At 40.6% G+C, this 27,624-nt stretch overlaps 1 protein-coding gene across 5 annotated transcripts in view; it reads left to right on the top strand.

Annotated features, from left to right (window-relative positions):
* myrf (myelin regulatory factor) overlaps positions 1-27,624 on the top strand; it is a 117,831-nt gene that overhangs the window by 7,706 nt on the left and 82,501 nt on the right. For all 5 annotated transcript variants that reach the window (XM_071415628.1, XM_071415632.1, XM_071415630.1 and 2 more), the window contains exons 2-4: positions 21,236-21,326; positions 21,906-22,190; positions 26,134-26,195. In XM_071415628.1, the coding sequence (XP_071271729.1) occupies positions 21,236-21,326; positions 21,906-22,190; positions 26,134-26,195 (438 nt within the window). The remainder of the gene's footprint in view (positions 1-21,235; positions 21,327-21,905; positions 22,191-26,133; positions 26,196-27,624) is intronic.

Below are 27,624 nucleotides of genomic sequence, written 5' to 3' on the forward strand. Positions count from 1 at the left end.
CGTAGAGTACTATCGTAGATCGTAGAGTACTATCGTAGAGTACTATCGTAGAGTACTATCATAGATCGTAGAGTGCTATCGTAGAGTACTATCATAGAGTACTATCGTAGAGTATTATCATAGATCGTAGAGTACCACCGTAGAGTACTATCGTAGAGTATTATCGTAGAGTACTATCGTAGATCGTAGAGTACTATCGTAGAGTACTATCGTAGAGTACTATTGTAGATTGTAGAGTACTATCGTAGAGTACTATCGTAGATCGTAGAGTACTATCGTAGAGTACTATCGTAGAGTACTATCGTAGATCATAGAGTACTATCGTAGAGTACCATCGTAGAGTACCATCGTAGCTCGTAGAGTACTATTGTAGAGTACTATCGTAGAGTACTATCATAGAGTACTATCGTAGATCGTAGAGTACTATCGTAGAGTACTATTGTAGATCGTAGAGTATTATCGTAGAGTACTATCGTAGAGTACTATCGTAGATCGTAGCGTACTATCGTAGAGTACTATCGTAGATCGTAGAGTACTATCGTAGAGTACTATCGTAGAGCTTAGAGTACTATCGTAGAGTACTATCGTATAGTACTATCGTAGAGTACTATCGTAGATCGTAGAGTACTATCGTAGAGTACTATCGTAGATCGTAGAGTACTATCGTAGAGTACTATCGTAGATCGTAGAGTACTATCGTAGAGTACTATTGTAGAGTACTATCGTAGAGCTTAGAGTACTATCGTAGAGTACTATCGTAGAGTACTATCGTAGAGCTTAGAGTACTGTCGTAGAGTACTATCGTAGAGTACTATTGTAGATCCTAGAGTACTATCGTAGAGTACTATTGTACTCTTCACCCCTCCCCTCCTGTGATCTCTCTCTCTCCCCCCAATGTCAATGGCATGCTGTATCTACCTTTCTTTCATTCCCTACTCTGTCTTCACTCTTTCTCTCTGTCTCTCTCGCTCCCTCTCTCCCTCTCCTAATCCTTGGAGCCAGGTCGGCCAGCCCGGTGTGCCGGGTGCTGTGTGTGTCGAACTGGTACAGCCCTGTCTCATGACTGGACTGGGGAGTAATCCCCATTACAACACACACACACACAGTCCCACACACATTTGTAAACCCAAATTGCGACTCTCGGGCAGGTCTCAGGAGAAAAACGGAAAGCGTTACCACGACAGCTGTAGGGAAAGAATGATGTGAAAAATAGAGAGGGATTTTATCTTCTCGTATTTTGGTTCAGGTGCTCCCTCTCCTCTTCAGAACGTCACCATGCTTTGGCTGCGCGCAGGTACAGTACACTGCCCTCTGTCTATCTCTGTCTCTCTGACTATCTCTGTCTCTCTGACTATCTCTGTCTCTCTGACTATCTCTGTCTTTCTGACTATCTCTGTCTCTCTGACTATCTCTGTCTCTCTGACTATCTCTGTCTATCTCTGTCTCTCTGACTATCTCTGTCTATCTGACTATCTCTGTCTCTCTGACTATCTCTGTCTCTCTGACTATCTCTGTCTCTCTGACTATCTCCGTCTCTCTGTCTATCTCTCTCTCAATTAAATTCAATTCAAGGGCCTTTATTGGCATGGGAAACATGTGTTAACATTGCCAAAGCAAGTGAGGTAGATAATATACAAAAGTTAAATGAACAATAAAAATTAACAGTAAACATTACACATACAGAAGTTTCAAAACAATAAAGATATTACAAATGTCATATTGTATATATACAGTGTTGTAACAATGTACAAATGGTTAAAGTACACAAGGGAAAATAAATAAGCATAAATATGGGTTGTATTTACAATGGTGTTTGTTCTTCACTGGTTGACCTTTTCTTGTGGCAACAGGTCACAAATCTTGCTGCTGTGATGGAACACTGTGGAATTTCACCCAGTAGATATGGGAGTTGATCAAAATTGGATTTGTTTTCGAATTCTTTGTGGGTCTGTGTGATCTGAGGGAAATATGTCTCTCTAATATGGTCATACATTTGGTAGGAGGTTAGGAAGTGCAGCTCAGTTTCCACCTCATTTTGTGAGCAGTGAGCACATAGCCTGTCTTCTCTTGAGAGCCATGTCTGCCTACGACGGCCTTTCTCAATAGCAAGGCTATGCTCACTGAGTCTGTACATAGTCAAAGCTTTCCTTAAGTTTGGGTCAGTCACAGTGGTCAGGTATTCTGCCACTGTGTACTCTCTGTTTAGGGCCAAATAGCATTCTAGTTTGCTCTGTTTTTTTGTTAATTCTTTCCAATGTGTCAAGTAATTATCTTTTTGTTTTCTCATGATTTGGTTGGGTCTAATTGTGCTGTTGTCCTGTGGCTCTGTGGGGTCTGTTTGTGTTTGTGAACAGAGCCCCAGGACCAGCTTGCTTAGGGGACTCTTCTCCAGGTTCATCTCTCTATAGGTGATGGCTTTGTTATGGAAGGTTTGGGAATCGCTTCCTTTTAGGTGGTTGTAGAATTTAACGGCTCTTTTCTGGATTTTGATAATTAGTGGGTATCGGCCTAATTCTGCTCTGCATGCATTATTTGGTGTTCTACGTTGTACACGGAGGATATTTTTGCAGAATTCTGCATGCAGAGTCTCAATTTGGTGTTTGTCCCATTTTGTGAAGTCTTGGTTGGTGAGCGGACCCCAGACCTCACAACCATAAAGGGCAATGGGCTCTATGACTGATTCAAGTATTTTTAGCCAGATCCTATTTGGTATGTTGAAATTTATGTTCCTTTTGATGGCATAGAATGCCCTTCTTGCCTTGTATCTCAGATCGTTCACAGCTTTGTGGAAGTTACCTGTGGCGCTGATGTTTAGGCCGAGGTATGTATCGTTTTTTGTGTGCTCTAGGGCAACAGTGTCTAGATGGAATTTGTGGTCCTGGCGACTGGACCTTTTTTGGAACACCATTATTTTGGTCTTACTGAGATTTACTGTCAGGGCCCAGGTCTGGCAGAATCTGTGCAGAAGATCTAGGTGCTGCTGTAGGCCCTCCTTGGTTGGTGACAGAAGCACCAGATCATCAGCAAACAGTAGACATTTGACTTCGGATTCTAGTAGGGTGAGGCCAGGTGCTGCAGACTGTTCTAGTGCCCGCGCCAATTCGTTGATATATATGTTGAAGAGGGTGGGGCTTAAGCTGCATCCCTCTCTCACCCCACGACCCTGTGTGAAGAAATGTGTGTGTTTTTTGCCAATTTTAACCGCACACTTGTTGTTTGTGTACATGGACTTTATAATGTCGTATGTTTTACCCCCAACACCACTTTCCATCAATTTGTACAGCAGACCCTCATGCCAAATTGAGTCGAAGGCTTTTTTGAAATCAACAAAGCATGAGAAGACTTTGCCTTTGTTTTGGTTTGTTTGGTTGTCAATTAGGGTGTGTAGGGTGAATACATGGTCTGTTGTACGGTAATTTGGTAAAAAGCCAATCTCTCTCTGTCTATCTCTGTCTCTCTGACTATCTCCGTCTCTCTGACTCTCTCTGTCTATCTCTGTCTCTCTGTGTGTCTGCCTCTCTGTCTATCTCTCTGTTTGAGGGGTATCCTAGTGTTAATCATGTTTGTTTACTTGTGTCAGTCATTTTGTTGTTATTTGTTTGTTATTTCTATTGTTTTTCTACTGTGACTCGGGTTGTGGGACACGTTGAGCGGAGAACGAGGAAGCTGAGATTCAGGGGCATAAAGGAACAGTTTCCTTTGAGACACTCAGACATTACATCTAATGAAGGACTATAGTTTACTCATGCTCCAACCATTCAGAGGTACTTCCGTGACCGGTTTCTCAATATAATTCATGTAACTTGTTTCAAAAAAATATATACAAAATACAAAATGTATTTTAAAAGATCAGCTCACTACAGACACCCTGGTTCGAATCCAGGCTGTATCACAACCGGCTGTGATTGGGAGTCCCATAGGGCGGCGCACAATTGACCCAGCGTCGTCCGGGTTTGGCCGGGGTAGGCCGTCATTGTAAATAAGAATTTGTTCTTAACTGACTAGTTAAATAAAGGTAACATTAAAAAATTTTAATGTTAAAACAACTTAGGGGCAAAGCTCAGTGTGATACAGATGAATAACTAAGTCAGGCTAGTCTTGGTTGTTGTATGGTGATAACAGTATGGTGATAACAGTATAGTGATAACAGTATAGTGATAACAGTATAGTGATAACAGTATAGTGATAACAGTATGATGATAACAGTATGGTGATAACAGTATAGTGATAACAGTATGGTGGTAACAGTATAATGATAACAGTATGGTGATAACAGTATGGTGATAACAGTATGGTGATAACAGTATGGTGATAACAGTATAGTGATAACAGTATGGTGGTAACAGTATAGTGATAACAGTATGGTGATAACAGTATAGTGATAACAGTATGATGATAACAGTATGGTGATAACAGTATAGTGATAACAGTATAGTGATAACTGTATAGTGATAACAGTATGGTGATAACAGTATAGTGATAACAGTATGGTGATAACAGTATGGTGATAACAGTATAGTGGTAACAGTATAGTGATAACAGTATGGTGATAACAGTATGGTGATAACAGTATAGTGATAACAGTATGGTGGTAACATTATAATGATAACAGTATGGTGATAAGAGTATGGTGATAACAGTATGGTGATAACAGTATAGTGGTAACAGTATAGTGATAACAGTATAGTGATAACAGTATGGTCATAACAGTATGGTGATAACAGTATGGTGATAACAGTATGGTGGTAACAGTATAGTGATAACAGTATAGTGATAACAGTATGGTGATAACAGTATAGTGATAACAGTATAGTGATAACAGTATAGTGATAACAGTATGGTGATAACAGTATGGTGATAACAGTATAGCGATAACAGTATGGTGATAACAGTATAGCGATAACAGTATGGTGATAACAGTATGGTGATAACAGTATGGTGATAACAGTATGGTGATAACAGTATAGTGATAACAGTATAGTGATAACAGTATGGTGGTAACAGTATGGTGATAACAGTATGGTGATAACAGTATGGTGATAACAGTATGGTGATAACAGTATGGTGATAACAGTATAGTGATAACAGTATAGTGATAACAGTATGGTGATAACAGTATGATGATAACAGTATGATGATAACAGTATAGGGATAACAGTATGATGATAACAGTATGATGATAACAGTATGATGATAACAGTATGGTGATAACAGTATGGCGATAACAGTATGGTGATAACAGTATGGTGATAACAGTATAGTGATAACAGTATAGTGATAGCAGTATAGTGATAACAGTATAGTGATAACAGTATGGTGGTAACAGTATGGTGATAACAGTATAGTGATAACAGTATGGCGATAACAGTATGGTGATAACAGTATGGTGATAACAGTATGGTGATAACAGTATGGTGATAACAGTATAGTGATAACAGTATAGTGATAACAGTATGGTGATAACAGTATGGTGATAACAGTATGATGATAACAGCATGATGATAACAGTATAGGGATAACAGTATGATGATAACAGTATGGTGATAACTGTATAGTGATAACAGTATGGTGATAACAGTATGGTGATAACAGTATGGTGATAACAGTATAGTGGTAACAGTATAGTGATAACAGTATAGTGATAACAGTATGGTGATAACAGTATGGTGATAACAGTATGGTGATAACAGTATGGTGATAACAGTATGGTGATAACAGTATGGTGATAACAGTATAGCGATAACAGTATGGTGATAACAGTATAGCGATAACAGTATGGTGATAACAGTATGGTGATAACAGTATGGTGATAACAGTATGGTGATAACAGTATAGTGATAACAGTATAGTGATAACAGTATGGTGGTAACAGTATGGTGATAACAGTATGGTGATAACAGTATGGTGATAACAGTATGGTGATAACAGTATAGTGATAACAGTATAGTGATAACAGTATGGTGATAACAGTATGATGATAACAGTATGATGATAACAGTATAGGGATAACAGTATGATGATAACAGTATGATGATAACAGTATGATGATAACAGTATGGTGATAACAGTATGGCGATAACAGTATGGTGATAACAGTATGGTGATAACAGTATAGTGATAACAGTATAGTGATAGCAGTATAGTGATAACAGTATAGTGATAACAGTATGGTGGTAACAGTATGGTGATAACAGTATAGTGATAACAGTATGGCGATAACAGTATGGTGATAACAGTATGGTGATAACAGTATGGTGATAACAGTATGGTGATAACAGTATAGTGATAACAGTATAGTGATAACAGTATGGTGATAACAGTATGGTGATAACAGTATGATGATAACAGCATGATGATAACAGTATAGGGATAACAGTATGATGATAACAGTATGGTGATAACTGTATAGTGATAACAGTATGGTGATAACAGTATGGTGATAACAGTATGGTGATAACAGTATAGTGGTAACAGTATAGTGATAACAGTATAGTGATAACAGTATGGTGATAACAGTATGGTGATAACAGTATGGTGATAACAGTATGGTGATAACAGTATGGTGGTAACAGTATAGGGATAACAGTATAGTGATAACAGTATAGTGATAACAGTATGGTGATAACAGTATAGTGATAACAGTATAGTATTAACAGTATGGTGATAACAGTATAGTGATAACAGTATGGTGATAACAGTATGGTGATAACAGTATAGCGATAACAGTATGGCGATAACAGTATGGCGATAACAGTATGGCGATAACAGTATGGTGATAACAGTATAGTGATAGCAGTATAGTGATAACAGTATAGTGATAACAGTATGGTGATAACAGTATGGTGATAACAGTATGGTGGTAACAGTATAGGGATAACAGTATAGTGATAACAGTATAGTGATAACAGTATAGTGATAACAGTATAGTGATAACAGTATGGTGATAACAGTATGGTGATAACAGTATGGTGATAACAGTATAGCGATAACAGTATGGTGATAACAGTATGGCGATAACAGTATGGCGATAACAGTATGGTGATAACAGTATAGTGATAGCAGTATAGTGATAACAGTATAGTGATAACAGTATGGTGGTAACAGTATGGCGATAACAGTATGGCGATAACAGTATGGCGATAACAGTATGGTGATAACAGTATAGTGATAACAGTATGATGATAACAGTATGATGATAACAGTATAGGGATAACAGTATGATGATAACAGTATTGTGATAACAGTATAGCGATAACAGTATGGTGATAACAGTATGGTGATAACAGTATGGTGATAACAGTATAGTGATAACAGTATAGTGATAGCAGTATAGTGATAACAGTATAGTGATAACAGTATGGTGGTAACAGTATGGTGATAACAGTATAGTGATAACAGTATGGCGATAACAGTATGGTGATAACAGTATGGTGATAACAGTATGGTGAGAACAGTATGGTGATAACAGTATGATGATAACAGTATAGGGATAACAGTATGATGATAACAGTATGGTGATAACTGTATAGTGATAACAGTATGGTGATAACAGTATGGTGATAACAGTATAGTGATAACAGTATGGTGATAACAGTATGGTGATAACAGTATAATGATAACAGTATGGTGATAACAGTATAGTGATAACAGTATAGTGATAACAGCATGGTGATAACAGCATGGTGATAACAGTATAGTGATAACAGTATAATGATAACAGTATGGTGATAACAGTATTGTGATAACAGTATGGTGATAACATTATGGTGGTAACAGTATGGTGATAACAGTATGGTGATAACAGTATAGTGATAACAGTATAGTGATAACAGTATGGTGATAACAGTATGGTGATAACAGTATGTAACCGTATGGTGATAACAGTATGGTGATAACAGTATGGTGATAACAGTATGTAACAGTATGGTGATAACAGTATGGTGATAACAGTATAGTGATAACAGTATAGTGATAACAGTATGGTGATAACAGTATAGTGATAACAGTATGGTGATAACAGTATGGTGATAACAGTATAGCGATAACAGTATGGCGATAACAGTATGGCGATAACAGTATGGTGATAACAGTATGGTGATAACAGTATAGTGATAGCAGTATAGTGATAACAGTATAGTGATAACAGTATGGTGATAACAGTATGGTGATAACAGTATGGTGGTAACAGTATAGGAATAACAGTATAGTGATAACAGTATAGTGATAACAGTATAGTGATAACAGTATGGTGATAACAGTATGGTGATAACAGTATGGTGATAACAGTATGGTGATAACAGTATAGCGATAACAGTATGGCGATAACAGTATGGCGATAACAGTATGGCGATAACAGTATGGTGATAACAGTATAGTGATAGCAGTATAGTGATAACAGTATAGTGATAACAGTATGGTGGTAACAGTATGGCGATAACAGTATGGCGATAACAGTATGGCGATAACAGTATGGTGATAACAGTATGGTGATAACAGTATGGTGATAACAGTATGGTGATAACAGTATGATGATAACAGTATAGGGATAACAGTATGATGATAACAGTATTGTGATAACAGTATAGCGATAACAGTATGGTGATAACAGTATGGTGATAACAGTATGGTGATAACAGTATAGTGATAACAGTATAGTGATAGCAGTATAGTGATAACAGTATAGTGATAACAGTATGGTGATAACAGTATAGTGATAACAGTATGGCGATAACAGTATGGCGATAACAGTATGGTGATAACAGTATGGTGATAACAGTATGGTGATAACAGTATGGTGAGAACAGTATGGTGATAACAGTATGATGATAACAGTATAGGGATAACAGTATGATGATAACAGTATGGTGATAACTGTATAGTGATAACAGTATGGTGATAACAGTATGGTGATAACAGTATAGTGATAACAGTATGGTGATAACAGTATGGTGATAACAGTATGGTGATAACAGTATAGTGATAACAGTATAATGATAACAGTATGGTGATAACAGTATAGTGATAACAGTATAGTGATAACAGCATGGTGATAACAGCATGGTGATAACAGTATAGTGATAACAGTATAATGATAACAGTATGGTGATAACAGTATTGTGATAACAGTATGGTGATAACATTATGGTGGTAACAGTATGGTGATAACAGTATGGTGATAACAGTATAGTGATAACAGTATAGTGATAACAGTATGGTGATAACAGTATGGTGATAACAGTATGTAACCGTATGGTGATAACAGTATGGTGATAACAGTATGGTGATAACAGTTTGTAACAGTATGGTGATAACAGTATGGTGATAACAGTATAGTGATAACAGTATAGTGATAACAGTATGGTGATAACAGTATAGTGATAACAGTATGGTGATAACAGTATGGTGATAACAGTATAGCGATAACAGTATGGCGATAACAGTATGGCGATAACAGTATGGTGATAACAGTATGGTGATAACAGTATAGTGATAGCAGTATAGTGATAACAGTATAGTGATAACAGTATGGTGATAACAGTATGGTGATAACAGTATGGTGGTAACAGTATAGGGATAACAGTATAGTGATAACAGTATAGTGATAACAGTATAGTGATAACAGTATGGTGATAACAGTATGGTGGTAACAGTATGGTGATAACAGTATAGTGATAACAGTATGGCGATAACAGTATGGCGATAACAGTATGGCGATAACAGTATGGCGATAACAGTATGGTGATAACAGTATAGTGATAGCAGTATAGTGATAACAGTATAGTGATAACAGTATGGTGGTAACAGTATGGCGATAACAGTATGGCGATAACAGTATGGCGATAACAGTATGGTGATAACAGTATGGTGATAACAGTATGGTGATAACAGTATGGTGATAACAGTATGATGATAACAGTATAGGGATAACAGTATGATGATAACAGTATTGTGATAACAGTATAGCGATAACAGTATGGTGATAACAGTATGGTGATAACAGTATGGTGATAACAGTATAGTGATAACAGTATAGTGATAGCAGTATAGTGATAACAGTATAGTGATAACAGTATGGTGGTAACAGTATGGTGATAACAGTATAGTGATAACAGTATGGCGATAACAGTATGGTGATAACAGTATGGTGATAACAGTATGGTGAGAACAGTATGGTGATAACAGTATGATGATAACAGTATAGGGATAACAGTATGATGATAACAGTATGGTGATAACTGTATAGTGATAACAGTATGGTGATAACAGTATGGTGATAACAGTATAGTGATAACAGTATGGTGATAACAGTATGGTGATAACAGTATGGTGATAACAGTATAGTGATAACAGTATAATGATAACAGTATGGTGATAACAGTATAGTGATAACAGTATAGTGATAACAGCATGGTGATAACAGCATGGTGATAACAGTATAGTGATAACAGTATAATGATAACAGTATGGTGATAACAGTATTGTGATAACAGTATGGTGATAACATTATGGTGGTAACAGTATGGTGATAACAGTATGGTGATAACAGTATAGTGATAACAGTATAGTGATAACAGTATGGTGATGACAGTATGGTGATAACAGTATGTAACCGTATGGTGATAACATTATGGTGATAACAGTATGGTGATAACAGTATGTAACAGTATGGTGATAACAGTATGGTGATAACAGTATAGTGATAACAGTATAGTGATAACAGTATGGTGATAACAGTATAGTGATAACAGTATGGTGATAACAGTATGGTGATAACAGTATAGCGATAACAGTATGGTGATAACAGTATAGTGATAGCAGTATAGTGATAACAGTATAGTGATAACAGTATGGTGGTAACAGTATGGCGATAACAGTATGGCGATAACAGTATGGCGATAACAGTATGGCGATAACAGTATGGTGATAACAGTATGGTGATAACAGTATGGTGATAACAGTATGATGATAACAGTATAGGGATAACAGTATGATGATAACAGTATTGTGATAACAGTATAGCGATAACAGTATGGTGATAACAGTATGGTGATAACAGTATGGTGATAACAGTATACTGATAACAGTATAGTGATAGCAGTATAGTGATAACAGTATAGTGATAACAGTATGGTGGTAACAGTATGGTGATAACAGTATAGTGATAACAGTATGGCGATAACAGTATGGTGATAACAGTATGGTGATAACAGTATGGTGAGAACAGTATGGTGATAACAGTATGATGATAACAGTATAGGGATAACAGTATGATGATAACAGTATGGTGATAACTGTATAGTGATAACAGTATGGTGATAACAGTATGGTGATAACAGTATAGTGATAACAGTATGGTGATAACAGTATGGTGATAACAGTATGGTGATAACAGTATAGTGATAACAGTATAATGATAACAGTATGGTGATAACAGTATAGTGATAACAGTATAGTGATAACAGCATGGTGATAACAGCATGGTGATAACAGTATAGTGATAACAGTATAATGATAACAGTATGGTGATAACAGTATTGTGATAACAGTATGGTGATAACATTATGGTGGTAACAGTATGGTGATAACAGTATGGTGATAACAGTATAGTGATAACAGTATAGTGATAACAGTATGGTGATAACAGTATGGTGATAACAGTATGTAACCGTATGGTGATAACAGTATGGTGATAACAGTATGGTGATAACAGTATGTAACAGTATGGTGATAACAGTATGGTGATAACAGTATAGTGATAACAGTATAGTGATAACAGTATGGTGATAACAGTATAGTGATAACAGTATGGTGATAACAGTATGGTGATAACAGTATAGCGATAACAGTATGGCGATAACAGTATGGCGATAACAGTATGATGATAACAGTATGGTGATAACTGTATAGTGATAACAGTATGGTGATAACAGTATGGTGATAACAGTATAGTGATAACAGTATGGTGATAACAGTATGGTGATAACAGTATGGTTATAACAGTATAGTGATAACAGTATAATGATAACAGTATGGTGATAACAGTATAGTGATAACAGTATAGTGATAACAGCATGGTGATAACAGCATGGTGATAACAGTATAGTGATAACAGTATAATGATAACAGTATGGTGATAACAGTATTGTGATAACAGTATGGTGATAACATTATGGTGGTAACAGTATGGTGATAACAGTATGGTGATAACAGTATAGTGATAACAGTATAGTGATAAAAGTATGGTGATAACAGTATGGTGATAACAGTATGTAACCGTATGGTGATAACAGTATGGTGATAACAGTATGGTGATAACAGTATGTAACAGTATGGTGATAACAGTATGGTGATAACAGTATAGTGATAACAGTATAGTGATAACAGTATGGTGATAACAGTATAGTGATAACAGTATGGTGATAACAGTATGGTGATAACAGTATAGCGATAACAGTATGGTGATAACAGTATAGTGATAGCAGTATAGTGATAACAGTATAGTGATAACAGTATGGTGGTAACAGTATGGCGATAACAGTATGGCGATAACAGTATGGCGATAACAGTATGGTGATAACAGTATGGTGATAACAGTATGGTGATAACAGTATGATGATAACAGTATAGGGATAACAGTATGATGATAACAGTATTGTGATAACAGTATAGCGATAACAGTATGGTGATAACAGTATGGTGATAACAGTATGGTGATAACAGTATACTGATAACAGTATAGTGATAGCAGTATAGTGATAACAGTATAGTGATAACAGTATGGTGGTAACAGTATGGTGATAACAGTATAGTGATAACAGTATGGCGATAACAGTATGGTGATAACAGTATGGTGATAACAGTATGGTGAGAACAGTATGGTGATAACAGTATGATGATAACAGTATAGGGATAACAGTATGATGATAACAGTATGGTGATAACTGTATAGTGATAACAGTATGGTGATAACAGTATGGTGATAACAGTATAGTGATAACAGTATGGTGATAACAGTATGGTGATAACAGTATGGTGATAACAGTATAGTGATAACAGTATAATGATAACAGTATGGTGATAACAGTATAGTGATAACAGTATAGTGATAACAGCATGGTGATAACAGCATGGTGATAACAGTATAGTGATAACAGTATAATGATAACAGTATGGTGATAACAGTATTGTGATAACAGTATGGTGATAACATTATGATGGTAACAGTATGGTGATAACAGTATGGTGATAACAGTATAGTGATAACAGTATAGTGATAACAGTATGGTGATAACAGTATGGTGATAACAGTATGTAACCGTATGGTGATAACAGTATGGTGGTAACAGTATGGTGATAACAGTATGTAACAGTATGGTGATAACAGTATGGTGATAACAGTATAGTGATAACAGTATAGTGATAACAGTATGGTGATAACAGTATAGTGATAACAGTATGGTGATAACAGTATGGTGATAACAGTATAGCGATAACAGTATGGCGATAACAGTATGGCGATAACAGTATGGTGATAACAGTATGGTGATAACAGTATAGTGATAGCAGTATAGTGATAACAGTATAGTGATAACAGTATGGTGATAACAGTATGGTGATAACAGTATGGTGGTAACAGTATAGGGATAACAGTATAGTGATAACAGTATAGTGATAACAGTATAGTGATAACAGTATGGTGATAACAGTATGGTGATAACAGTATGGTGATAACAGTATGGTGATAACAGTATAGCGATAACAGTATGGCGATAACAGTATGGCGATAACAGTATGGCGATAACAGTATGGTGATAACAGTATAGTGATAGCAGTATAGTGATAACAGTATAGTGATAACAGTATGGTGGTAACAGTATGGCGATAACAGTATGGCGATAACAGTATGGCGATAACAGTATGGTGATAACAGTATGGTGATAACAGTATGGTGATAACAGTATAGTGATAACAGTATGATGATAACAGTATGATGATAACAGTATAGGGATAACAGTATGATGATAACAGTATTGTGATAACAGTATAGCGATAACAGTATGGTGATAACAGTATGGTGATAACAGTATGGTGATAACAGTATAGTGATAACAGTATAGTGATAGCAGTATAGTGATAACAGTATAGTGATAACAGTATGGTGGTAACAGTATGGTGATAACAGTATAGTGATAACAGTATGGCAATAACAGTATGGTGATAACAGTATGGTGATAACAGTATAGTGAGAACAGTATGGTGATAACAGTATGATGATAACAGTATAGGGATAACAGTATGATGATAACAGTATGGTGATAACTGTATAGTGATAACAGTATGGTGATAACAGTATGGTGATAACAGTATAGTGATAACAGTATGGTGATAACAGTATGGTGATAACAGTATGGTGATAACAGTATAGTGATAACAGTATAATGATAACAGTATGGTGATAACAGTATAGTGATAACAGTATGGTGATAACAGCATGGTGATAACAGCATGGTGATAACAGTATAGTGATAACAGTATAATGATAACAGTATGGTGATAACAGTATTGTGATAACAGTATGGTGATAACATTATGGTGGTAACAGTATGGTGATAACAGTATGGTGATAACAGTATAGTGATAACAGTATAGTGATAACAGTATGGTGATAACAGTATGGTGATAACAGTATGTAACCGTATGGTGATAACAGTATGGTGATAACAGTATGGTGATAACAGTATGTAACAGTATGGTGATAACAGTATGGTGATAACAGTATAGTGATAACAGTATAGTGATAACAGTATGGTGATAACAGTATGGTGATAACTGTATGATGATAACAGTATAGTGGTAACAGTATGGTGATAACAGTATGGTGATAACAGTATGGTGATAACAGTATGGTGATAACAGTATGATGATAACTGTATAGTGATAACTGTATAGTGATAACAGTATGGTGATAACAGTATGGTGATAACAGTATGGTGATAACTGTATAGTGATAACAGTATGGTGATAACACTATAGTGATAACAGTATGGTGATAACAGTATAGTGATAACAGTATACTGATAACAGTATGGTGATAACAGTATAGTGATAACAGTATGGTGATAACTGTATAGTGATAACAGTATAGTGATAACAGTGTAGTAATAACAGTATGGTGATAACAGTATAGTGATAACAGTATAGTGATAACAGTGTAGTGATAACAGTATGGTGATAACAGTATAGTGATAACAGTATAGTGATAACAGTATAGGGATAACAGTATAGTGATAACAGTATAGTGATAACAGTATAGTGATAACAGTATGTAACAGTATAGTGATAACAGTATGATGATAACAGTATGGTGATAACAGTATAGTGATAACAGTATGATGATAACAGTATGGTGAAAACAGTATGGTGATAACAGTATAGTGATAACAGTATAGTGATAACAGTATGGTGATAACAGTATGGTGATAACAGTATGGTGATAACAGTATGGTGATAACAGTATGGTGATAACAGTATGTAACAGTATAGTGATAACAGTATGATGATAACAGTGTGGTGATAACAGTATAGTGATAACATTATGGTGATAACAGTTGAAACTGTGTGTGTCATGTTGACAGTCTGATGATCATAGTAATGGACTTTGTGCTGCTGGGAATGTGATGAATTATTAACATTTATTAAGACACACACACACACACACACACACACACACACACACACACACACACACACACACACACACACACACACACACACCAATACTTACACAAATGAAATAATTTTCTTCTACAGAGCAGGCAGCATTCATACATTATACTGTGCAGTACTATAGTCTGCTGCACTGGTGATGATTGCGTTCTGGACTGTTATACAAGTTATACTTGTATTCTCTCATACAATGGGACTGGAACTAATTCAGTGGCCATGTAATAAAGTCCGTCCTGAGATTGGAAGGTTGGGGGTTCGATTCCCAGTCAAGTCATACCAAAGACTCTTAAAATGGTTATCATTGGTTACTTTTCTGCTGCAGGAGAAAGATGGCTAGAAAGATCAGCAGAGAACAGACATTCGATCAACAGACAAGACATTAGATCAACAGACAAGACATTAGATCAACAGACAAGACATTAGATCAACAGACATTAGATCAACAGACAGACATTAGATCAACAGACAAGACATTAGATCAACAGACAAGACATTAGATCAACAGACAAGACATTAGATCAACAGACATTAAATCAACAGACATTAGATCAACAGACAGACATTAGATCAACAGGCAAGACATTAGATCAACAGACCGACATTAGATCAAGAGACAGACATTAGATCAACAGACAAGACATTAGATCAACAGACAGACATTAGATCAACAGACAGACATTAGATCAACAGACAAGACATTCGTTCAACAGACATTAGATCAACAGACATTAAATCAACAGACATTAGATCAACAGACAAGACATTAGATCAACAGACAAGACATTAGATCAACAGACAGACATTAGATCAACAGACAGACATTAGATCAACAGACAAGACATTAGATCAACAGACATTAAATCAACAGACATTAGATCAACAGACAGACATTAGATCAACAAACAAGACATTAGATCAACAGACCGACATTAGATCAACAGACAGACATTAGATCAACAGACAAGACATTAGATCAACAGACAGACATTAGATCAACAGACAGACATTAGATCAACAGACAAGACATTCGTTCAACAGACATTAGATCAACAGACATTAAATCAACAGACATTAGATCAACAGACAGACATTAGATAGATTGATGAACACACCCAGTGAAACTCCTCTGTCATCTTCAGATGGGGTTATTACATGGTAGACAACTCATGCATTGAAACACTGGCATAGCACACTGGCCCCTGACCAACCACACTGCTCTCCTGTCTCTCCTGTCTCTCCTGTCTCTGTCTCTCCTGTCTCTGTCTCTCCTGTCTCTGTCTCTCCTGTCTCTCCTGTCTCTCCTGTCTCTCCTGTCTCTCCTGTCTCTGTCTCTCCTGTCTCTGTCTCTCCTGTCTCTCCTGTCTCTCCTGTCTCTCCTGTCTCTGTCTCTCCTGTCTCTGTCTCTCCTGTCTCTCCTGTCTCTCCTGTCTCTCCTGTCTCTCTCCTGTCTCTCCTGTCTCTGTCTCTCCTGTCTCTGTCTCTCCTGTCTCTCCTGTCTCTCCTCTCTGTCTCTCCTGTCTCTGTCTCTCCTGTCTCTGTCTCTCCTGTCTCTCCTGTCTCTGTCTCTCCTGTCTCTCCTGTCTCTGTCTCTCCTGTCTCTGTCTCTCCTGTCTCTGTCTCTCCTGTCTCTGTCTCTGTCTCTGTCTCTGTCTCTGTCTCTGTCTCTGTCTCTCCTGTCTCTGTCTCTGTCTCTCCTGTCTCTGTCTCGCCTGTCTCTCCTGTCTCTCCTGTCTCTCCTGTCTCTCCTGTCTCTGTCTCTCCTGTCTCTCCTGTCTCTCCTGTCTCTCCTGTCTCTGTCTCTCCTGTCTCTCCTGTCTCTCCTGTCTCTCCTGTCTCTCCTGTCTCTCCTGTCTCTCCTGTCTCTGTCTCTCCTGTCTCTGTCTCTCCTGTCTCTCCTGTCTCTCCTGTCTCTCCTGTCTCTCCTGTCTCTGTCTCTCCTGTCTCTGTCTCTCCTGTCTCTGTCTCTCCTGTCTCTGTCTCTTCTGTCTCTGTCTCTTCTGTCTCTCCTGTCTCTGTCTCTCCTGTCTCTGTCTCTTCTGTCTCTCCTGTCTCTCCTGTCTCTCCTGTCTCTCCTGTCTCTCCTGTCTCTCCTGTCTCTCCTGTCTCTCTGTCTGTCTCCAACCACCCCCCTCTCTCTTTTGTTATCAGTCCTGCCAGCCTGAATTTACTGCCAGTTTGGGCAAGGTGCACATCTGGACTTTATTTAAGTGAAAACCATCCTCTTCCTTTTCCTTCCCCTCTCATTCTCTCTTCCTCCTCCTCTTCCTCTCCCCCTCTTCTCCTTCTCCTTCTCCTTCTCCTGCTCCTTCCCCTCTCATTCTCTCTTCCTCCTCCTCCTCCCCATTTCCTCCTCCTCTTCCTCTCCCCCTCTTCTCCTTCTCCTTCTCCTTCTCCTGCTCCTTCCCCTCTCATTCTCTCTTCCTCCCCCTCCTCCCCATTTCCTCCTCCTCTTCCTCTCCCCCTCTTCTCCTTCTCCTTCTCCTTCTCCTGCTCCTTCCCCTCTCATTCTCTCTTCCTCCCCCTCCTCCCCATTTCCTCCTCCTCTTCCTCTCCCCCTCTTCTCCTTCTCCTTCTCCTGCTCCTTCCCCTCTCATTCTCTCTTCCTCCTCCTCCTCCTCCCCATTTCCACCTCCTCTTCCTTTCCCCCTCTTCTCCTTCTCCTTCTCCTGCTCCTCCTCCTCTCATTCTGTCCTTCTCATCCTCCTTCCACTTGGCTCTGGCATGTATTCATGAACCTTGTCCTACCAAGAATTGCTGAAGAACTTTTCATCTGAAGATGAAGACACTCCATCTATGATCTCTAATTGTTTTTACACTTCATCTTGCTGTCATCAAACACATGCTGATGTGGTCCAGCTGTACGAGAGATACACAACAGCCCTCTGTACATCTCTATGAAACTATACCACAACGCACAGAGGTACACATCAGCCCTCTGTACATCTCTATGAAACTATACCACAACGCACAGAGGTACACATCAGCCCTCTGTACATCTCTATGAAACTATACCACAACGCACAGAGGTACACATCAGCCCTCTGTACATCTCTATGAAACTATACCACAACGCACAGAGATACACATCAGCCCTCTGTACATCTCTATGAAACTATACCACAACGCACAGAGATACACATCAGCCCTCTGTACATCTCTATGAAACTATACCACAACGCACAGAGATACACATCAGCCCTCTGTACATCTCTATGAAACTATACCACAACGCACAGAGGTACACATCAGCCCTCTGTACATCTCTATGAAACTATACCACAACGCACAGAGGTACACATCAGCCCTCTGTACATCTCTATGAAACTATACCACAACGCACAGAGGTACACATCAGCCCTCTGTACATCTCTATGAAACTATACCACAACGCACAGAGGTACACATCAGCCCTCTGTACATCTCTATGAAACTATACCACAACGCACAGAGGTACACATCAGCCCTCTGTACATCTCTATAAAACTATACCACAACGCACAGAGATACACATCAGCCCTCTGTACATCTCTATGAAACTATACCACAACGCACAGAGGTACACATCAGCCCTCTGTACATCTCTATGAAACTATACCACAACGCACAGAGATACACATCAGCCCTCTGTACATCTCTATGAAACTATACCACAACGCACAGAGGGCGATACGGACGAGACATGGCTGCTTCTAAAGATGGGGGAAAGACCACTGACTGAGCGGCAGAGAGTGACGAGAGGAAATCAGAGGTGGCTGAGTGCTGATCAAGGGAGATTTTAAATAGCAAGGGGTTTTACGACAGAGAGTGAAGAGAGAGAGAGACACTAACACAGACATGTTTGACATTCCGAACTGAGTAGCAACTTCATCTATCGAGAGAGAGAGAGAGAGACAAGTTGTCTAACCATGGCCCACCCACTGTATACCTCTTTCTGACCCCTCTCTACCCAACCTCATCCAACCCTTCTTCCCCTTTGTCACACTCACTCGCTTTTTTATTGAAATCCCCTGTAGAAATAGTTTGAGTGAAATAGTGTCTGTGTGTACAGAAGTGTGTCTGTGTACTCTACATGTTGGTGTTTCTGAGGATTATGGGGTAGAGTCATGTGTATTGGATTTGGGGAGCTTTGCCTGAGATGGGGTGAGTACGGTCCCACGTCCCTGGATGGAGGGAGGTTGAGCTAGGTGAGAGAATAGAGGGGTGAATTATTTCACACGCCAACACTTAAACCAAGCTAAAAACCATTGCTGGTGCACCCAGTCGACTAGCGCAATGTATACTGGCTCCTGACTGGTTGTTGAGGAGGAGGAGGAGGAGGAGGAGGAGGAGGAGGAATCTCCGTAGTATACTTACTATTGGTTGAAATGGACATGTCAGAATTAGTATGTATTTATCATTAGAGAAAGCAGTTGTTGTTTTTTTGCAGAAAAGAAAGGTAACATGAAGAACAATGTAGCGAGGTAAACAAAAGAACTGACTCATCTGGACCCAGCTATCAGACGACCTGTCAACACTAACTCATCCTGTCTGGACCCAACACCAACTCATCCTGTCTGGACCCAACACTAACCCATCCTGTCTGGACCCAACACCAACCCATCCTGTCTGGACCCAACACTAACCCATCCTGTCTGAACCCAACACTAACCCATCCTGTCTGGACCCAACACTAACCCATCCTGTCTGGACCTAACACGAACCCATCCTGTCTGGAACCAACACCAACCCATCCTGTCTGGACCCAACACTAACCCATCCTGTCTGGACCCAACACCAACCCATCCTGTCTGGACCCAACACCAACCCATCCTGTCTGGACTCAACACCAACCCATCCTGTCTGGACCCAACACCAACCCATCCTGTCTGGACCCAACACTAACACATCCTGTCTGGACCCAACACCAACCTATCCTGTCTGGACCCAACACCAACCCATCCTGTCTGGACCCAACACTAACCAGTCCTGTCTGGACCCAACACCAACCCATCCTGTCTGGACCCAACACCAACCCATCCTGTCTGGACCCAACACTAACTCATCCTGTCTGGACCCAACACCAACCCATCCTGTCTGGACCTAACACTAACCCATCCTGTCTGGACCCAACACCAACCCATCCTGTCTGGACCCAACACTAACCAGTCCTGTCTGGACCCAACACCAACCCATCCTGTCTGGACCCAACACCAACCCATCCTGTCTGGACCCAACACCAACTCATCCTGTCTGGACTCAGACAAGCGATAAGGTCTTAGCATTCCCAAACAGTGAAACAGAATCCAGCATCACTCTCTATGGTCTAGTTCACTCAGGTGGTACAACCGATGTACAACACATTCACCACAACGGTTGGGAATACAATAAATATCTTGATGAGTTTGTCTGCACAACAATATTTACACTGCTCTCTCTCTTTTCTACTCTCCCCCCCTCCTCCTCTCTCTCTGTTCTACTCCCCCCCCTCCTCTCTCTCTTTTCTACTCTCCCCCCTCCTCTCTCTCTGTAGGTCATGATATTACCAGCTCCTTGGAGCCAGCGAACATTGACACCAGTATTCTGGAGGACTACATCAGTAAGGAGGACGACAGCACTGACATGTGAGTGGCTCCCGGAAAACGGTTTAAAACGTTTTGTATTTGAAAACGTAAATTGGGTTTTTCTTATTGGACAGGTCCAGGTATTCCCTCGCTGTTTCAGTCAGTTTTCATCCTTTTGGTGCCTAATGAACCAGACCTGTCTGTGTTGTCTGTCATTGTCATGCCAAACAACCATAGGAGTTAGCTACAGCACAAACAGATCTGTGACCAGCTTATCAATGTGACCAAACAACAATTATGGGTCGTGTTCATTAGCTACCAAATGGGGAAAAAATTTACTGAAAAAGGAATTTGTCCAACAAGAAACATACGTTTTTGTTTTCCGTTGTAAAACGTTTTAAAACGTTTTCAATTGAGTGCCCTGATAAACACGACCCACCTCAACACACAATAACCAATTCATAACATGCTATTCTAGGGACATTTCCAATTGAATTAATGAACACAATCACATGGTTGTCTGACCTAGCTACTTTTAGATGAATGACTAGAAGTCTGGATAAGAACGGCAGCTAAATTATCAAAATGTAAAATATGTAAATATATAATATATATATATTCTCCTCTGTGTTTCCCCAGCTGTTTTTCTGAGGTCCACAGCGGTGCCCCAGGGCCTAACTCTTACTCATCACCCCAGGCCGGAGTTTCCTCTTCTGGGGGTGGTTTGCAGTGTGGCGTGAGCCCCCCTATCCCCCTCCGTCAGGGAAACCCCCACCCCTGCCAAACCCCCTACCCCCCACCCCTGGGCCTGCTGAGACACAACAACTACCCCTGCCTGGGGCAACAGCACCACCAGCAGAACCACCAGCAGAACCACCAGCAGAACCACATCAAGCCTGAACACAGAGGACACTACGCACCAGGGTGAGCTGGCGGGATGGGGAAGGGGGTGAGGGGGGGTTAGGGTGAGGGACATGGTGAGGGTGATGGTGAGGGTTAGGGTGAGGGAAAGGGAAAGGGAGTGGGTGATGGTGAGGGAAAGAGAGTGGGTGATGGTGAGGGTTAGGGTGGGGGAAAGGGAGTGAGTGATGGTGAGGGTTAGGGTGAGGGAAAGGGAGTGGGTGATGGTGAGGGTTAGGGTGAGGGAAAGGGTGATGGTGAGGGTGAGGGTTAGGGTGAGGGAAAGGGAGTGGGTGATGGTGGTGGTGAGGGTTAGGGTGAGGGAAAGGGAGTGGGTGATGGTTAGGGTGAGGGAAAGGGAGTGGGTGATGGTGAGTGTTAGGGTGAGGGAAAGGGAAAGGAAGAGGGTGATGGTGAGGGTTAGGGTGAGGCTGAGCTGTCTGGGACTATAGATGAATGAGGGGAAATGGTAGGTAACAGAAACTGATATGTTGGAATTATAGAGCAAGATTACAGATTATGCTACTACAGTATGTGGACACATGCTAGTTGAACATCTCATGGGCATTAATGTAGAGTTGGTCTCCTCTTTGCTGCTATAACAGCCTCCACTCTTCTGAGAAGGTTTTCCATTAGACGTTGGAACATTTCTGCGGGGACTTGCTTTTATTCAACAACAAGAGCATTAGCGAGGTCGGGCACTGATGTTGGGCGATTAGGCCTGGCTCACAGTTGGCGTTCCAATTCATCCCAAAGGTGTTCGATGGAGTTGAGGTCAGGGCACTGTGCAGGCCAGTCAAGTTCTTCCACACCGATCTCAACAAACCCTTTCTGTATAGACCTCGCTTTGTGCACGGGAGCATTGTCATGCTGAAACAGGAAAGAGCCTTACCTAAAATGTTGCCACAAAGTTGGAAGCACAGAATCATTGTAATTGTAATTGTATGCTGTAGCGTTAAGATTTCCCGTCACTGGAACTAAGGGGCCCGAACCATGAAAAACAGCTACAGACCATTATTCCTCCTCCACCAAACTTTACAGTTGGCACTAAGCATTGGGGCAGGTAGCGTTCTCCTGGCATCTGACAAATCCAGACTGTTCCGTCAGACTGCCAGATGGTGAAGCGTTATTCATCACTCCAGAGAACACGTTTCCACTGCTCCAGAGTCCAATGGCGTTGAGCTTTACACCACTCCAGCCGATGCTTGGCGCATGGTGATCTTAGGCTTGTGTGCGTGCGGCTGCTCGGCCATGGAAACCCATTCCTTGAAGCTCCCGATGGAACAGTTATTGTGCTGACGTTGCTTCCAGAGGCAGTTTGGAACTCGGGAGTGAGTGTTGGAACTGAGGACAGACGATTTTTACGCGTTTCAGTACTCAACGTTCCCGTTCTGTGAGCTTGTGTGGCCTACCATTTCACAGCTGGGCCGATGTTGCTCCTAGAGGTTTCCACTTCACAATAACAACACTTACATTTGACGGGGTGCAGCTCTAGTAGGGCAGAAATTTGATGAACTGACTTGTTGGAAAGGTGGCCTCCTATGACGGTGCAACGTTGAAAGTCACTGAGCTCTTCCAGTAAGGGCCATTCTACTGCCAATGTTTGTCTATGGAGATCGCATGGCTGTGTGCTCGATTTTATACACCTATCAGCCACGGGTGTGCCTGAAATAGCCAAATCCACTAATTTGGAGGGGTGTCCACATACTTTTGTATATACATTGCACTCGGAAATGATTCAGACCCCTTCCCTTTTTCCAAATGTTTTAATTTACAGCCTTTTTCTAGAAGGTATTCAATAAACACAAATCCTTAATCTACACACAATACCCCATAATGACAAAGGTAAAACAGGTTTTTAGAAATGCTTGCAAAAACAGAAATTCCTCATTTACATAAGTATTCAGACCCTTTGCTATGAGACTTGAAATTGAGCTCAGGTGCATCCTGTTTCCATTGATCATCCTTCAGGTTGTTTCTACAACTTGATTGGAGTTCACCTGTGGTAAATTCCATTGATTGGACATGATTTTGAAAAAAACACACCTGCCTATTTTAAGGTCCCACAGTTGACAGTGCATGTCACAGCAAAAACCAAGCCATGAGGTCGAAGGAATTGTCCGTAGAGCGTCGAGACAGGATTGTGTTGAGGCACAGATCTGGGGAAGGGAACCAAAACATTTCTACAGCGTTGAAGGTCCCCAAGAACACAGTGGCCTCCATCATTCTTAAATGGAAGAAGTTTGGAACCACCAAGACTCTTCCTAGAGCTGGACGCCCGGCCAAACTGAGCAATCGGGGGAAAAGGGCCTTGGTCAGGGAGGTGACCAAGAACCCGATGGTCACTCTGACAGAGCTCCAGAGTTCCTCTGTGGAGATGGGAGAACCTTCCAGAAGGACAAACATCTCTGCAGCACTCCACCAATCAGGCCTTTACAGTAGAGTGGCCAGACGGAAGCCACTCCTCAGTAAAAGGCACATGACAGCTCGCTTGGAGTTTGCCAAAAGGCACCCAAAGGACTCTGACAATGAGAAACAAGATTCTCTGGTCTGATGAACCAAAGATTGAACTCAATGGCTTGAATGTCAAGCGCCACATCTGGAGGAAACCTGGCACCATTCCTACTGTGAAGCATGGTGGTGGCAGCATCATGCTGTGGGGATGTTTTTCAGCGGCAGGGACTGGGAGACTAGTCAGGATCGAGGGAAAGATGACGGAGCAAAGTACAGAGAGATTCTTGATGAAAACCTGCTCCAGAGCGCTCAGGATCTCAGACTGGGGTGAAGGTTCACCTTCCAACAGGACAACGACCCTAAGCACACAGCCAAGACAACACAGGAGTGGCTTCAGGAGAAGTCTCTAAATGTTCTCGAGTGGCCAAGCCAGAGCCCGGACTTGAACCAGACAGATTCCGGTCTCTCTGGAGAGACCTGAAAATAGCTGTCCAGCGACGCTCCCCATCCAACTTGACAGAGCTTGAGAGGATCTGCAGAGAAAGAATGGGAGAAACTCCCCAAATACAGGTGTGCCAACCTTGTAGCGTCATACCCAAGAAGACTTGAGGCTGTAATCGCTGCCAAAGGTGTTTCAACAAAGTACTGAGTAAAGGGTCTGAATACTTGTGCAAATGTAATATTTGTTGTTATTGGGTATTGTATGTAGATTAATGAGGAAGGGCAAAAAACAATTATCAATTTTAGAATAAGGCTATACGTAACAAAATGTGGAAAAAGGCAAAGGGTCTGAATACTTTCCCGAATGCCATCTAGTGTATATTGTGCAACTGCATCAACCCAGCAGGCAAAATTGGTTGTAATGACATAATCTCAAGCAGCTTTTCCCGCTACTTTTTAATAAATTGTAATATCAAACTGAGATACAACTAAAGAGGTTTGGAACCACCAAGACTCTTCCTAGAGCTGGACGCCCGGCCAAACTGAGCAATCGGGGGGAGAAGGGCCTTGGTCAGGGAAGTGACCAAGAACCTGATGGTTCCTCTGTGGAGATGGGAGAACCTTCCAGAAGATCAGGGAGGTGATAAGTCATAGTAGCTCACATTTAACCAACGATGCTGGCACTGTGAGCAGGAGCCAGACTCATGTCTACAATGACGTGATCGTTTATGTCTAGATGAACTAGATTCACACCATAGACACCCTTTATCCTAAATCCAGCACCGTTATGTAATCAGGCTGGAGAGCGAAGATGTGAGGAAGGCAGATATCAGAAACAGAAAGTCATATTACAGAAAACAGACAGATGGCCTGGAAAGAACTCATGCGATCTATTGCACAACACAATGTAGATGATTTTGCTGTGGCTAAGTATGTTATCGCCTTTCAAAAATATATAAGAGATATTCTAAAATCAAATAACTTTCGGATTGAAATGCCACGTTGTACGGCACAAGTTTCTGCATTTCAAAATCTGTACCAACCTTGTCAAAATTTCTCTACAATGTTCCAGGACGCTCCCAGAGTCCCCCCCAGACTCCAGCTCTGAGCCATACTCCCCTCAACAGGTCAATGGTAAGTCTGACCACTCTTTTGCCCTTGGCTTTCTCCTGCCTCTTCCTGCCTCTCTCAATTAAGAACAGTTTATGTTGTGGTTTTGAAGGAGAGTGAATTGAGGACTTGAAGGTATACAATAACAAAGGAAAGGCTGGGGTTGATGGACTAAAGGATACGGTGTTGGGGTTGATGGACTAAAGGATACGGGGTTTATGGACTAAAGGATATGGTGTTGGGGTTGATGGACTAAAGGATATGGTGTTGGGGTTGATGGACTAAAGGATACGGTGTTGGGGTTGATGGACTAAAGGATATGGTGTTGGGTTGATGGACTAAAGGATACGGTGTTGGGGTTGATGGACTAAAGGATACGGGGTTTATGGACTAAAGGATATGGTGTTGATGGACTAAAGGATATGGTGTTGGGGTTGATGGACGAAAGGATACAGGGTTGGGGTTGATGGACTAAAGGATACGGTGTTGGGGTTGATAGACTAAAGGATACGGTGTTGGGGTTGATTGACTAAAGGATATGGTGTTGGGGTTGATGGACTAAAGGATACGGTGTTGGTGTTGATGGAGTAAAGGATATGGTGTTGATGGACTAAAGGATACGGGGTTTATGGAATAAAGGATATGGTGTTGGTGTTGATGGACTAAAGGATACGGGGTTTATGGACTAAAGGATATGGTGTTGATGGACTAAAGGATATGGTGTTGGGGTTGATGGACTAAAGGATATGGTGTTGGGTTGATGGACTAAAGGATATGGTGTTGATGGACTAAAGGATACGGTGTTGGGGTTGATGGACTAAAGGATACGGTGTTGGGGTTGATGGACTAAAGGATATGGTGTTGGGGTTGATGGACTAAAGGATATGGTGTTGGGGTTGATGGACTAAAGGATATGGGGTTGATGGACTAAAGGATACAGTGTTGGGGTTGATGGACTAAAGGATACGGTGTTGGGGTTGATGGACTAAAGGATACGGTGTTGGGATGATGGACTAAAGGATACGGTGTTGGTGTTGATGGACTAAAGGATATGGTGTTGGGGTTGATGGACTAAAGGATACGGTGTTGGGGTTGATGGACTAAAGGATATGGTGTTGGGGTTGATGGACTAAATGATATGGTGTTGGGGTTGATGGACTAAAGGATATGGGGTTGATGGACTAAAGGATACAGTGTTGGGGTTGATGGACTAAAGGATACGGTGTTGGGGTTGATGGACTAAAGGATACGGTGTTGGTGTTGATGGAGTAAAGGATATGGTGTTGATGGACTAAAGGATAAGGTGTTGGGGTTGATGGACTAAAGGATACGGGGTTTATGGACTAAAGGATATGGTGTTGATGGACTAAAGGATATGGTGTTGGGGTTGATGGACTAAAGGATACAGGGTTGATGGACTAAAGGATACGGTGTTGGGGTTGATGGACTAAAG

The sequence above is a fragment of the Salvelinus alpinus genome, chromosome 9, assembly GCF_045679555.1.
Source record: "Salvelinus alpinus chromosome 9, SLU_Salpinus.1, whole genome shotgun sequence".
Taxonomy (NCBI): Eukaryota; Metazoa; Chordata; class Actinopteri; order Salmoniformes; family Salmonidae; genus Salvelinus; species Salvelinus alpinus.